This window comes from Symphodus melops, assembly GCF_947650265.1.
Source record: "Symphodus melops genome assembly, chromosome: 1".
Lineage (NCBI taxonomy): Eukaryota > Metazoa > Chordata > Actinopteri > Labriformes > Labridae > Symphodus > Symphodus melops.
The window spans coordinates 1,156,894-1,172,522 of NC_136691.1; the positions used below are offsets into that span (position 1 = coordinate 1,156,894).

Consider the following 15,629-nt stretch of genomic DNA (forward strand, 5'->3'; position numbering starts at 1 on the left):
TTGGTGGAGGAGGTGCAACAGTCTGGCAGGCATCACCAGTCAGTGCAAAACAGATTAGGTGATTGTAGATGGCTCAGTCACTGCACGTTCTTACCTCAGAGACATCATAGACCCCATCATCATCATCCCCCAACTCCGCCAGCACACCCCCAACTTTCTGTTCATGGATGATAATGCTCGACCACATCGTGCCAGAATTGTCACAGCTCAACTTCAGGAAGTTGGAGTGCCTCATATGGTTTGGCCATTAGCGTCCCCTGACCTGAACCCAATAGAACATGTCTGGGACCCGCTGAAAAAGTGACTGGATGTTCGTAACCCACCCTGACATGACCTGGCAGAACTGCATGTAGCACTTGTGGGGGAGTGGAATGCATTATCTCAGAACAACATCTAGCTAGCTAGCTAGACGTCATTGTCAGAAAGATGTTCAGGTTTGACTGCATTCCACAAACAGCAGCTTTTTGTAACAGACAGGGTGTGTCTCAATAACAAACAGTTAAGCGAGGACACTGTTTGTTCCATTTATTCAGACAAATGATCATTAGAATTTGAAACACAAGACATCGTAGCAAGTGGTATGATATCAGGCCTCTCTCCTTTGGAATCATCTACCAGTCAGGATCCTGGATTCAGACACACTCAGGATCAGAAACACTTTATTAATCCCAGGGTAAAATCTGGTTGCTCCAGTTGCTCTTAAAAACATAGGAAGACTAAGTCCACACACCAGAATCTGCTTCAATGAGCAATTAATGGGATTTAATATGATAATAAAGATAATACTTTATATGTATAGCACCTTTTCTATACAATGAACAAATTTCTTCACAAAAGACAATAAAAGCAAAGGGACAATAAAATCAGACTAAAAGAATAAAAGATTAAAAATAAAAAATAAATCAGAGAGTAAAAGCTTTTCTGTAAAAGAAAGTCTTAAGTATAAAGTAAAACTAGAGACTGACTCTACAAGTCTGGTCTCATCTGTCAGGCTGTTCTGGGGGCTCTAACAGCAAAAGCCCTGTCCCCTTTAGTTTTAAGCCTGGACCTTGGAACAGCCAGTTGGGCTCTGCCAGAGGATCTAAGACTGTACCCTGGATAATGAAGGGGTTACAAAATCAGAAATGCAGGAAGGGGACAGCCCATGTTTTGTAAATAAAAGTCTCTTAAAATCAATTCCAAAATCAACAGGGAGCCAGTGAAGGGACATTAAGATTGGAGGGTGATGTGGGCACATTTGTTTGTACTTGTTAAAAGTTGGGTTGTAAGAAAGAGGGAAAAGTACCAAGAGCTGGTGGAAGATTGTTGGAGGAACGGTTGGAGGACCAGGTGTATGCCAGTGGAGGTGGGCAGTCGGGTTTTTGCCAGTCACTCCTTGAGTAAAGCCTATGGCACACTGGGCCTAACAGGTGCCGACCGAAGGAGAGCTATAGGCAACAACGTGGAGGCAGCAGAGAGAGCCTCCAGACGTGGAGGTGGGCAGTCGGGTTTTTGCCAGTCACTCCTTGAGTAAAGCCTATGGCACACTGGGCCTAACAGGTGCCGACCGAAGGAGAGCTATAGGCAACAACGTGGAGGCAGCAGAGAGAGCCTCCAGACGGCTCTGGCTGAAGAGGGGAGAGCGGTGGGGGCAGTAGAATGCCACTTGGACACAGGCCAAGGTCTGATCAGCCTTGGTTGGGTCGCCTGGAGGAGGGTGTCTGTTGTAAGACCCAAAACACCCAGAGATTCCAGGAAACAACACTGATAATGTGTCCAAGGTTGTGCATGAGGAGATGGTTCTGTTAACTGTTTGGGATAGTTTGTGGGTGGTGGATTGATTTTTTTTACTGAGACAGGTGTATAATGAATTACAGTACTCGGGACAGGAGGAAATAAGAGCATGGACACGTTCCAGATCCTTTCACAACATGAGTGATTTGATCTCATTGTATTTCTGAGCTGGTAAAAACAGGACTGTATCACGTTCTTCACTTCAGGCTCAAAACACAAGTCCTGATCGAGAACTACACCAAGGTTTCAGGATAAATGTTTTGGGTAATGGGCACGTACTCCTTGGTGTGCTGTAATTTGATGTATTTTTGATGGAGGACCGATGACTATTACTTCAAACTTTGCATTGTTTAGTTGTGGAAAGTCTGACATTCGTGATTTTAATTTTGAAAGGCACTTTAGGAGAGCAGATGTATTTGACAGGTCACCAGGTGTAATCGGGTGGTAAAGTTATGTGTCATCGGCATAACAGTGATAATTTACATAGTATTTACGAGTAATGCTACCATGAGGGAGCCTGAAAATTGAAAATAGTTTTGGACCTCGAACTGCAGCCACTACAGCCCTGTACTCGGCCTCCTCACCCTCGCTGATGCATCCAACCACGGCCGAGTGTTCAGAAAACTTCAGAAGGTGGCAGGGTTCTGTGTTGTTTTGTAGTTGAAGTCTGCAGTGTAGAAGGTGAAGAGGAACAGAGACAGGACCGTCCCCTGTCTGACCCCAGTGTTGCTGAGCACACTGTCCACAAGGCGAACTTACTGTAGTCTGCCTGTCAGGTAAACAATCCAGGACACGAGAGGAGCATCGACCTGCACTGTTGTCATTTTCTCACCCAGGAGAGTCAGACAGATGGTGTCGAAAGTACTGGAGAAGTCAAACAACATGACCCTCACAGTGCTGTCCGGCTTGTCCCGGTGAGCGTTGACGACGTCGAGTAGGAACACGATGGCGTCCTCCACTCCCAGTTAGGACTCGTAAGCTAAGCAGAAAGAATCTTTTTTGTGCCTGACTATCGGCCGGACCTCCAGAGTCTTCATGATGTACGACATCAGTGTCACTTGTCTGTTGTCCTTGGCGTGGCTGGGATGTCTCGTCTTCGGTAAAGGAACAATGCCAGACGTCGTCCACAGCACAGGGACCCTCTGAAGACTCCACTATATCTGCAAACTTGTTTTTTTTCTTCAGGACAGGCCTCGGAAGACAGGCCTGTCTACACTGAGGACAGGTATAGACTGCCTAATAATCCTCTGTAACCCAGTGGCCTTTAATACAGTTCATGCAGTAGCTGTGTCCACAAGTAAGAGTGACCGGATCCTTCAAGAGATCCAGACAGATGGAACAGCTGATTTTCTCCTGGTCCAGTTGGTTCATGCTGAAGAGATAGTGAAGTAAACTCTGGACCTTTAAGAGGAGGCTTAAACTTAGACTGTTTCTGAATCTGCAGCACGGTAGCTCATCCTCTCCTGTCACGATGTCAGGATGTGTGTATATGGATATGAGTGCGTATGAGTATGTGTGACGGGTAATCATACGCACATTTAGATAGAATACGTGAGTTGCACTATTGGCCTTGTAACTTATTTATTTCCCCATTTCATTGTCTTAGGCATTGCAGGAGACTGGTTGATTCCTCAATGGTGGCCCGTCACGTCCCTGTACAGTAAAGCACTTGGGTGTCAATGCTGATGTTGTTTTTGATCAGGTGTGCGGTGTAATATAGGATCCCTCCCCTTTATTTTAGCTAGTCTTACTCACCTCTGGTAAGCCCTCAGCCTTGCTCCAGTGCTGACAATAGAGTCTAATAGGAATTGAGCAATATACATCCCCATACATTCCCCTAGGTGGCGTTGTTGGATTCAAATAAAAGTAGAAGTGAAGTTTCCACTGCTTTGCCATAAAATGAAGACAAAGAAGAAAAGGTTGAGTTCATGTGAGTTTATTCAGGATGTTTAACTTCAGGTTATTTCACACATCAAATCAGTAAAGTGTGTTCAATGTCTCTCCTTCAATCATTTCATGAACACATTCACTTCGTCCACACAATCACTTTGTTTGATCAGAATCTCCGCTCACACTGAACCAGGATTTATCTCCTTATTGATTTCATTTTGAAAACACCTCAGAGGACATTTTTACATCACTTTGAATATGAACACCAACATTTATTCTGACTAACTCCTTTCTTTAAGTGGGATTTGATAGATTTTATACAAATGTACATAGAAAATCTCTCTCTCTCTCTCTCTCTCTCTCTCTCTCTCTCTCTCTCTCTCTCTTTCTTTCTCTCTCTCTCTCTCTCTCTCTCTCTCTCTCTTCAGACTCTGAATCAGAACAGAAACAAGAGCATATAAATGTACGAACACGAGCTCAAACATTTACAGAACAGACGAGAAGAGGTCAAAGTACCGCCCATACAGTTTGATTGACAGGTGACGACCATCAGATCTCAGCAACGAGCATGGATAAAAATCTAGTTGAAGATTTCAAACACAGAAAGTGAAACATCTGTCTCCTTAAAGACTTCTGTCTATTTCAGTTTACACAACTCAGCAGAGTCTCCATCAAAACCATAAATCCCGAGTCCAGCATGTAGAGGCTGAGTGAATGTGGTCTGGACTCTGTGGAGGAGAGTCATGGTTTCAGAGATGCTGTAGAAGGACAGAATACCTGCTCTGTGATCCAGGTACACTCCTACTCTGGAGGACTGAGGACCTGAGAGAGGAGTTTGGACTTTGTTGTAATAAAAGTCATAACTGTTGTTGTCACAAAATAACCTCCAAGATTTGTCATTAAATCCAAATAAACACTCATTCCCTGCTCTACTGATATTCTTGTATGTGACTGCTACATGAACTATTCCTGTCCACTCCACCTCCCAGTAACAACGTCCAGTCAGACTCTCTTTACTCAGGACCTGAAACCATCCAGTGAATCTGTCTGGGTGACGAGAATAAGACTGGGTCTGACCTGTTAATGTTACTTTTCTGTTCTCATCAGATAATAACAGCTTTGTATGTGCTGTGTTTGGATCCAGTGTGATGTCACATGAATATTTTAAGAACTCAGCTCTGGTCTTGGGCTCTGGTTCTGGTTCTGGTCCTGACAGTAAAACATCCACTTGAGTCAGTGTCTGTGAGACGTTTGTCCATTTCTCTGTCAGGTCGTCCTGTAGTATATCTCTGACTTCTGACACAGCTGCTGTCACGTCCTCAAAGTACCTCAGAGGACGGATCTTGATGATGGATGAGAGTGTAGATTCACTGAGTGCTGACACTGAGGGGTAGTCCTGTAGAAACTGGATGTGGTCCTGTGTGTGTGACAGCTTCTCCATCTCAGCGTCTTTCCTCTTCAGCTCAGTGATCTCCTGCTCCAGCTTCTCCTGACGCTCTCTGACTCGACTCACTTCAGTTTGCTGCTGGGATCTGACCTGCTGCGTCACATCAGAGCGTCTTTTCTCCATGAGACGGATCAGCTCAGTGAACATCTTCTCACTGTTCCTCACTGTTTTATCAGCAGAGCCATTGATAGCCTCCACCTCCTGTTGGAGCAGCTTCACATCTTTCTCTCCGTCCTGGATTCTCTGCTGGGTGTTTAGTCGACTCACCTCGAGCTCTCTCTGCTTCTCGCTCCTTTCTGCTGCAGCTGAGACTGTGTCATGACCTTTGTGTTCGTCCACAGAGCAGAGATAACAGATAGACTGCTGATCAGTGCGACAGAACATCTTTATCACCTCCTCATGAAGAGAGCACACGTTCTCCTGGAGCTTCTTGGACGGCTCCACCAGCTTGTGTTTCTTAAAGACAGGTTCTTCATAATGAGGCTGGAGGTGATTCTCACAGTATGAGATCAAACATACCAGACAGGACTTACAGGCTTTCAGTTTCCTCCCGGTGCAGACATCACAGGCCACGTCTTCTGATCCAGCATAGCACTGATCTGCAGGAGCAGCTTGGAGTCCAGTCTTCTTCAGCTCCTCCACTAAAGCTGCCAACATGGTGCTTTTCTCCAGGTCAGGCCTCTCTCTGAAGGTCTCCCTGCACTGAGGACAGCTGTAGATTTTCTTGTCCTCCTCTGCATCCCAGTGACCTTTAATACAGTTCATGCAGTAGCTGTGTCCACAGCTAAGAGTCCTCGGATCCTTCAGGAGATCCAGACAGATGGAACAAGAGAAGGATTCCCGGTCCAGCTGAACTCCTTTCTGCGCCATTTCTCCTCTCTGTATCAACGACTGTGTGAGATTCACTTCCTCATAACTGAAACAAGTTTCACCTCTGATCTACAAAGCATGTGTCTGTGCATGTGACTGTGCAGCTCTTGTTGGTTACACCCAACTCTAAACTGTAGATCTGAAGGGGAGGGAACCAGGAGATATGAGAGTGCAGCAGGCTGTGTGTGAGAGCAGGAAGAAGAGGGAGGGCTGAGAGAGAGAGAGAGAGAGAGAGAGACTTGTTGACAACAGAGAACATTAATACAAAACGAAGGGCAGAAATATGAAGGGAATTTATGACGTGTTTTGAGTTGTAGTTTTTACCTGCACTTAAAGATCGTTTTGTATTAAATGGCACCTGACGTCAGATTTCACTGATCTGTACTGACAGGAGCTCACCAGCAGGTGTCAGTGTGACCACAATGTGAAACAAAACAGCTCTCATTGTACTCAGAGAGATAAGTTCTCACATCTGATTCTACATTTAAAAAAAGAAGGAATTAAAAGTTGTAATTTTAGCTGAAACAGGCTGCAGGGAAAACATGCATTCATCCTGAAGGACTTGATGGATCTTTACTTTAAATCATGAGCAAGTTCTCATCTTAAAGGAAGGAACACGTTCATTCAAACTTTCACAACGAGCAAAAGAATCAATCAAGTCTTTAACATCCAAACCAGATCATCGAAAAGCTGAAAGAAAAAGAAGTTGAATGACCTGCAGGAAGTCCAGACTCAGACTACATTTGATCCCAGGTGTCTGACACTCCTCAGGTGTGAAGGAATAGACGGTCTGGCTCTCAAACTGATGTTTCAGAGGTTTGATTTTTTAAATAATTCCTTTTTATTTTTGAAAACACTGTAAGAACTAAAAGAGAGTAAAACAGAAAATATTACTTTACATGTGTATCAACATAACCCATTTAATATTCAAAAGTGTCAAATTCTTATTTAAACCTTATAAATTAATGTGAATTTTTATACTTCCATTAATTTTGTTCCTTTTAAATGAATAACAAATTCACACAACCATTTCAAAATTAACACACACACACACACACACACACACACACACACATCCCTGGAAAAATGTAGTCTGATTTATGTTCATAGCCTTGTTATTAAACAGGTTAGCACTACATTACCCAGAAGCCTTAGCAGCCAAATATTTGAAAACAAAAGCAGATTTTATTTGTTAAGATTTCACTTCAGAGCCACAAAATGAATCATTTAATAATATATCCAGTTATTATTATTTATTCATATTTTAAAGCATAAATACAAATAGAAATCGTCTCCTGCTTCTAAATGAGGATCTGATGTTTTTATTGGTCGTATTTTAAAGGAGAGTTTACAGGGTTTTTTTCCCCCTTTTTGGGCTGTTGGTAGAAACAAGAGATGTTTAGAAAAGTCATGCAGGAACACAGAGTCAGACATAAAAACATACAATGAACCCTCCAGATCATCGAGTGACAACAGGAAACCACGAAAAGATCAAAATGAGCCAAACATCAGTCATCACAACAAATCCTTTATTGGCGTAATGAGTCTTTTTTGACTTTCAAACATCATCTGATTATAATAAGTATTTGTACTTTAAACTATGTGTAGACACAGATAAGAGTGTTTTTGAGAGTTTTAACATTTAAGATTCACAGGATGAAAGTTTAGAAGAAGTCGTTTTAAACTTCTGAAGAGCAGATGTGCTGCAGCAGGAGACGACCTCACGGGGATATTTCTTTCTTTCTTTCTTTTTTTACCTTCCTGACAATCTTCACCATGAACACAAAAGAGTATTTCAGGTTGTTTGTCGTCCCTCTCTCTCTCTCTCTCTCTCTCTCTCTCTCTCTCTCTCTCTCTCTCTCTCTCTCTCTCTCTCTCTCTCTCTCTCTCTCTCTCTCTCTCTCTCTCTCTCTCTCTCCCTCTCTCTCTGTGTGTGTGCAGAGAGCATGGTGGTCCTGCTCGCTCTCTTGTTCGTCCACCTCGGCTCTGTGTACTCGTCTGTCCCGTCCTCTATTCACACTCATCAGCAGGTAAATACACCGCACTGCAACACACACACACACACACACACACACACACACACACACACACACACACACACACACACACACACACACACACACACACACACACACACACACACACACACACACAGAGTGAAAACCTGCTGCACACACTGACAGAAGAAGAAGAAGATGCCAGACTGTCTTTATACTCGGGTTCTTTAGACTGAAGCTGAGTCAAACTGTGGACATGTTCTCAACCCCTGAAGGTTTACACTCTGTTAGTGAGACACACACACACACACACACACACACACACACAAACCAGCCTCCATGTTTTGGTCCAGTCTGGTACTTGAACCGGTGACCCTTCAGATCCCGATCGTAGCTCCTTCACACAGAGCTAAAATATCACTGGACTCAAGATGTTTCTTGTTATCTTGTTTTTTGTTCATCATGTGTGTAAAGTGCTGAATAAATAAATCAATAAAGTCGAGTTGAGTTGTTTCTCTCATCAGTGAGGAGACTGAGGCCTGCAGGATCTCACTGAAGACCAGACCACGTTTACTCATGTCGCTCACAAACATGAACAACACGCAGGCTGAATAATATTCATGTTTAGTGATTTCATGTTGACTGACTCAAACTGTGCAGAGGAATGCAGACAGACACTTCACTGCTATGAGAGTGAACATGCACAGAAGGATGGTAAATGGATAGATAGATAGATAGATAGATAGATAGATACTTTATTGATCCCGAGGGAAATTCAAGATAATATTTCTTTTCTCGTCTTCTGACCTCTCAAACTATCATTCATCGTTAAGAGCGTTATAAAAGCGTTTGCATCGAACACATTGAAGTCTGAATTTCAGCAGCACCACGACTATCGACAGAACAGAATAAGCAGTTTAACTTCATGCAGATTATTGATACAGTTCAGTTAAAACAGATTATTTTACTCTGTACCGTCAATGCAATTAGAATAATGTATATTTACAGTGTTTACCTGTCCTTACTTATAACAGAGTTTTTTTTTCCAACTGTACTTTAATTTGTAACAGAGATTAAACTGAGTATTATGGGATACAGATCATTTTACAGTCTACTTTTTTTTAAAACTTTTACATGAATTGACTTTCTTTTTAAAGGGATTTATTATGGCTGGGAGTCACCAGAGGCCCCACGACACCATGTTATTGAGATTTTAAACATTGTGTGACAGGCTGAGAACTGCAATACAAAACATTGAGATGGAAAAACTCAATCAAGAACTATTCTGTCCAATAATAAAAAACATTTGTCCTTCCTCTCATCTCCTTTTAGTCTTTGTATTTCTAAACAGGAGTCGATCACATGTTGCAGAGCAGCGTATACAGAGCTCTTCTAAATCTCTTATTCACACCATTGTTTTATTAATCACACTCAATACTATGATTCTCTCGGCCTCTGATTGGCTAGCAGGTACTTACTAAATATGCAAGAGCAGCCAATGTTTTAAAACAGGTCGATATTTAAAATGTATTTTTTACTCGGTTTATTCAGTGTGTGTTTTATTTAACTGTTTTTATTATTATTATTATTATTAAAGTGTATTAGTGGTTTAAATTGGCTGCTCGCGCAGATATGTAGATCAATATTCAAAAAGAGCTGGAGGAGGGATGGATGAGGACATCTGATTGGTTCGTGGCTCCACAGCAGCAGCTCGCGCTCAGGTGTCAGAGCGCGCGGTCTCTTCAGTCTGCAGCTGCTCTGCTGCGGTGAGACAGTCCCGGTGCCACCGGCCTGCACGAGACGACACCGCGCGCGGAGGCTTACCGGAACGACAGGTGTCGGTGTGTGTGTGTGTGTGTGTGTTCGTGTGTTCTCCGCCTCGTGACGCCCGTTTGGATGAGTTTACCGGGGGAACGTGCACGATGCAGCTGAGCGCCGTGAAGATGGAGGGACACGAGCACGCGGAGTGGAGCAGCGGCGGCGGGAGCTACTACGGAGAGACCGAGGTCCGTGCACTCTACAGCGGCTTCAGCGTGAGCGGAGCCCCGCTGATTATCAGGCGCAGAGTTCGATTATTATTGATCACTTATTATTTCTCCTGCAGAACAAAATAACAGATAAATATCCAAATTAACTTCATACGACAGGATGGATATTTTTAAAGACCATAGACATGTAATATGTTCTGATCATTTTATGTAATCATCAAATCCTGAAAGTTATTCTGCAATTTACGAAAAGACAAACCTGCATTTTTAAATTTATCACCATCTTTTCCAAAATATTATATTTGAGATAGGCAGACGTTATTTCGTGCAGTGCATGATGCTATAAAGACATTTAAGGTTTGTACTTTTTGGTGCAAAAAAAATATTTATTCTAACGAAAAACCTGCAAAACTCTTTGGAATTTAATTTGAAATGTTTTATCCAAGGATGTAACACGAGACAGATAAAAATTAAAACAGTAAAATAGGTAATAATTAGAAACAGAGGTAAATCAAATGGAAAAAGAAAAATCAGACAAATGTGATGACATAAAAACCGTATTAATCCCTCCAATCCTCCTCTCCATTAACGGGCTTCTTAATCATCTCTTCAGCTTCCTTATTTACAATAATAAAATATATTAACCAGGCTGTGATTTTGCTTAAATAAAGTGCTTTATGAAAGCTCCTTTTTCATCCCATTAAATTTTAGAATTTGCTTTGAGACAGGAATATTTTCGTTCCTCTGCAGGATCAAAGTTCTCGTCCTAAATTACAAAAATAAAAAATAAATGAACACAAATAAAGCGAAATGAAAAGCAGGTAAAATCACACAGTGCACTCCCTTCTTATTTCTTGGTGCAGGTGATGGTTGGAAATCATCATCCTGAACCTGAGGAGATTGAGCGCGCGCGCAGGAAAGCTGAATGACTTCTTTCTATTCTCAGAGGAAGCGCGCGCGGGTTTGTGATGAAGCCACGCGCACTATTTATTCAATATAATTAAATAAACAGGAGTCATTCAGCTTTCTTGTGTGCGCTGAATCTGCTCATTTGCTGTGTAAATTTGATTTAAAAAAGAGGGGATTTAATTTGTCAGGTTGTTTAATTCAACATAATTGGATCTACAGGGATGTTTATACCGTAAAACTTCTATTAATGGCCCAGCAGGGTTTTGTTGTTTTAATCAAACTGACCCTGCCTTTAACTCTTTCACAGCTGTCACAGCAAAACACAGATCATTCAGAGATTTTAAACATTATTAAAATATCCAAAAGAAAACTTCAAAATAAAAGTGGGACGATCAAAATATATAAAATAAAACAATGTTAAAACAAATACAAAAAACAACAAAAAAACAAACAAAAAATAATACAAATTAAATTCTGAATGAGGTCATTAAAGGTGACCTCTGGAGATTTAGTGGAGAAATGTGAAAGCTGGAGATGTGTGCAGATTCTATGTTTATAACTCTACACACAAACGGGAACATTTGGACCCTGAAGCTGTTTAAAGATAAATAAAAATAAAGTTCCACCAGAACTCCTGTGGTCACTCTTTAGATCCAAACTGTGTTCAAGGACACATTTTTTTTTTATCCTTTGAATAAAGTTTGTGAATTTAGTTCAGAAAATAAAGCATCAAATTCTTTCACTTCTCCAACTTTCAAATCTACAAAGTGCAACTTTAAAGAAGATAATCAATAAAAGAATCACAGTGATGTTTAATTTAAACCCAAAAATGTTCATTTAAACGAACAGAACGTTTTCTCATTTTAAATACATATTAACCCCTTTTTAAAGATTTATTTTGGGGCTTTTTATGCTTTTATTTTGAAAAAAAGTGGATAGAGTCAGAAATCAGAGAGAGAGAGGAAGACGTGAGGGTCAGATTCGAACCTGTGTCTCTTCTGTGTGAGAGAATTGATTACAGGAAGTCAGCTCTGTCTGGCATCACTGTTGGTGTTTATTTAGAGGACAGATATTTTAACGGTAAGGCGGACGGGGACGCCGCGGGTGTCGTGATGTCAGCACGGCCTGCACGTGGTGAAAAACACTGCAGACGTTTGTTCTAATGAGAAACATTCAACAACACTGAAGCAAGGCATCAAACAATTTAACAAATTATTGAGGTCGCCTGCCGGTTTGTGTGTCTGTACAGTCCTCAAGGCAGACGCCACGGGTTCAAATCCGACCTCCCGTACGCTCTACCCGCTGTCCTACCGCCAAATAAATGTTGGACACTTATAGAGAATTTAGAAGAAAAAAAAAAGTGACCACTATCTTTTTTTTAAAACTGAAGGTGTTCGGCTTTAAGAAGTGAACATGACGGAGCGAGCACAGACGTGCTGCGAGGTCACTAAAGGTCAAACTCAGGGCGAGGAGGGTATTTTTGAAAACATCCTGATCAGCACCTTTAGGAAAAACTCCTTCCAGGGAGAAGATGTTCAGACACTCAGCTGAAGGTGTTTTTAAAGTCAGCTGACGTTGATTTATTTTTTTATTAATTTAAGGTTTAGGAGAGAAGTGTTTCCTCTGATCCGCCACGTCACATTCGATAACTCGTCCTCGTGTTGTGTTTCAGTGTTTCCCCGCCGTGAGCAGCCTGAGCTCCGGTCTGTCCATGAACTCAATGAGCAGCTACATGAGCGCGCCGGGCATGAGCAGCAGCGGACACGTGAACACGCATTACATGACCCAGGCCGGGGTCAACCACTCCTCGATGCCAGGAGCCATGTCTCAGAGTCCCGGGTCCGGATCTGGGATGAGCGGCCTGGTCAGCCCGCCTTCGTACGGGAACCTCCAGATGCTGAGCCCGATGTACGGAGCGGCCTGCGGCGTCACGCCCAGAGAGCCCAAACCCCCGTACAGGAGGAGCTACACGCACGCCAAGCCCCCGTACTCCTACATCTCCCTCATCACCATGGCGATACAGCAATCAGGAAGTAAGATGCTGACGCTGAACGAGATCTACCAGTGGATCATGGACCTGTTCCCGTTTTACCGGCAGAACCAGCAGCGGTGGCAGAACTCCATCCGACACTCGCTCTCCTTCAACGACTGCTTCATCAAGGTGCCCCGCCTGCCGGACAAACCGGGGAAAGGCTCGTTCTGGGCGCTGCACCCGGACTCCGGGAACATGTTCGAGAACGGGTGCTACCTGCGGAGACAGAAGCGCTTCAAGATGGGGAAGAGGGGCGGCGAGGAGGCGGGGAAGAAGGAGGGCGGGGAGGTGACTTCCAGCAGCACCGTCCCAGACTCCCCCCCCTCCTCCTCCTCCTCCCCCTCGTCCTCCTCGTCCCCTCCGTCCTCTGATGTCAAGACAACCGTCCCGGATCACAAACTGTGCCCGTCCAGCCCGGTGCGCGTGCCCTCCCCTCTCGCCCACACGCAGCACCTTTACTCCCACCATCACCCGCTGCTCCTGCACGACGCCTCGCACCTGAAACCGGACCCCTACCATCACTACCCCCACCCTCATCAACCCCACCACCAGTACTCCTTCAGCCACCCCTTCTCCATCAACAACCTCATGTCGGAGCCGGCGGTGGCTCAGTACGGAGGCTACTCCTGCCCGGTGTCCGGGGCGCTCGTGGCGGGCAGAACCGGCCTGGATCCGGGTCACGGCGACGGCAGCTACTATCGTGGCGTTTACAGCAGAACCATCATGAACTCCACCTGACTCTGTACACTGTAGTAAATGTTTGGTTTTTTTCCACTTCTCATAATTTGTCCTTTTAAGTGTTCAAGCGTGAAACTGATTAAATCTTTATACAAATCCTCCTTGATGGTTTTTTCTCTGTTTTCAACGGGAGCGTGAGGCTGCGGCGGCTGCGTGCAGCGGGATGAGGTTCATGATCACGTTCATGAGTGTAAGAGGGTGTTTCCTCTTTAATCACATTAACAGGCTCACAGTGAAGGGGGGGGGGGGGGGCTCGAAGGCTTTCTGGGCCACAAACATCCCAAAATTGACGACGGCTGATTTTCAACCAAATACTTTCGTTTATTAACACGACAAAAACATTTCACGATGTAATCCTGACGTCCTTAAATTGTAGGAGCCTGATTGTATCAGTTAGGCTGTTAATGACCCATCAGGGCTGTGAATATCCCACGACCCCACGATACGATGCATCTCGTGATATTCATTGATTTTTTGGGGGGTAAAGACCAGGACCGACACACGGGCGTTTAAAGGATCCTACAGATGAAAACATTTCACTTCAGCTCTTCAGAGATGCTGCAAATACATAAAAACATGTTTTAATCCCAGAGCTGTGGACATGCACCACAGGTCCACTGTCTTTAAAAACTGTCATCACAGCTTTACAGCCACATCCAGAGTCCGACGAGGAGCACGGGACGATGTCAGGAGACCTGAAGAAGAGGAGAGGCTAATTTCACTCTTTTTCAGTTAGCTCCCAAAGCTGATCAAAGCCAGACGACCGCTCCAGACTAACCGAGACCAGGACGTACCTGAGACCCAGGTGCTCCGAGACAACACCAAGACATTCAGGGATCAAACAGAGTAAACATACCAAGGCGAGACTGAGACCGTCCCTCGTATGTAAGCAGGAGACAGAGCGTCCACACTCGGCCTATCAGAGGCCTGTTTGTATTAAATCTGCTGACAGAATCAATGTGTGGCAAAAAGACGTTTTGGTTAGCTTCTCTCTGTGTAGTTTAAGTCTCCATATTTAAAAAAAAAAAAAGGTATTAAATTAGAAGTGTGCACACATCAGTCAGCTATGCGCCTGACGATTCAAATTAAAAAAACTTTATGAACCTGAGGAGGCTGTAGACAAAAATATTCAGCTACTCCTCCAGAAGAGAACGGCATGAATTCTTCCACCTGATTTCAAGAAAATCTGAGTCAAACATTTTAAAACTGCGAGGGCTGTGGCTTAGTGGTAGAGTCGGTCGTCTCTCAATTGAAAGGCCGAGGGTTCGATCCCCAGCTCCTGCAGCGACATGTCCGATGTGTCCTTGGGCAAGACGCTTAAACCCTGAGTCACTCCGACTGCTTTGTCGGCAGTGTCTGAATGGATGAGTTCATACTGATGGACTCTTTACTCTGCTGCAGCCTCTACCATCAGTGTGTGAGTGTGTATGAATGGATGAGTTAACACTGATGGACTCTTTACTCTGCTGCAGCCTCTACCATCAGTGTGTGAATGTGAAGACTAGAAAAGAACAACACAAGCTCAAGTCCATGTCTCACTTCCTGTGATGCTGCAGGAAGTAAAGTAGACGTGAATTCGCAGCAGTGCGTTAAAAACAAGGAGCTCTGGGTTCAAATATTTCAAACAGGAGAAACACTGTACGGCTTTAAGAGCATGAAACAAACATAAAACAATATAAATATAACATGTATTTCTTTGGAGAAGTTCTGGGGAGGAATGTGAAGGTAAAACGTTCCCCTCTAACAAAGGCTCGGAGCGGCTCGGAGGTGAGAGGAGGGTTTTTCAGACTCAAGCGTGTGTTTGTTTAAGAAAAGCAATCAGCACCGTTATGAATAATAATGACCTTTCTCTGTGCAAGATAATGGGAAGGCTGCATGCAGAGCGACTCGAGGTCAGAGCTGAGCCGCGATGCTGTGTTTGGACAAGGAGCGTTTACCACACACACGCACACGCACACACGCATACATATGAGGGTTGTCCACGC

At 43.8% G+C, this 15,629-nt stretch overlaps 3 protein-coding genes across 3 annotated transcripts in view; 2 read left to right on the forward strand and 1 right to left on the reverse strand.

The window, feature by feature from the left end:
- Positions 1-15,629, forward strand: part of LOC306824784 (tripartite motif-containing protein 16-like) — a 103,020-nt gene that overhangs the window by 65,754 nt on the left and 21,637 nt on the right. The gene's annotated exons all lie outside the window — the stretch shown is intronic.
- On the reverse strand, positions 4,191-5,998 carry LOC306824877 (tripartite motif-containing protein 16-like). Its single transcript, XM_079345277.1, has one exon. It carries the CDS (start codon positions 5,978-5,980, stop codon positions 4,301-4,303), a length of 1,680 nt encoding a protein of 559 aa, XP_079201403.1. The 5' UTR covers positions 5,981-5,998; the 3' UTR covers positions 4,191-4,300.
- LOC306824919 (forkhead box protein A2-like) lies at positions 12,694-13,740 on the forward strand. The gene has a single exon (XM_079345326.1). It carries the CDS (start codon positions 12,697-12,699, stop codon positions 13,642-13,644), a length of 948 nt encoding a protein of 315 aa, XP_079201452.1. The 5' UTR covers positions 12,694-12,696; the 3' UTR covers positions 13,645-13,740.

Bases quoted from the DNA above. Each gene is read 5' to 3' on its own strand.
- LOC306824877 (XM_079345277.1), bottom strand. From the start codon at position 5,980: ATGGCGCAGAAAGGAGTTCAGCTGGACCGGGAATCCTTCTCTTGTTCC.
- LOC306824919 (XM_079345326.1), top strand. From the start codon at position 12,697: ATGTCTCAGAGTCCCGGGTCCGGATCTGGGATGAGCGGCCTGGTCAGC.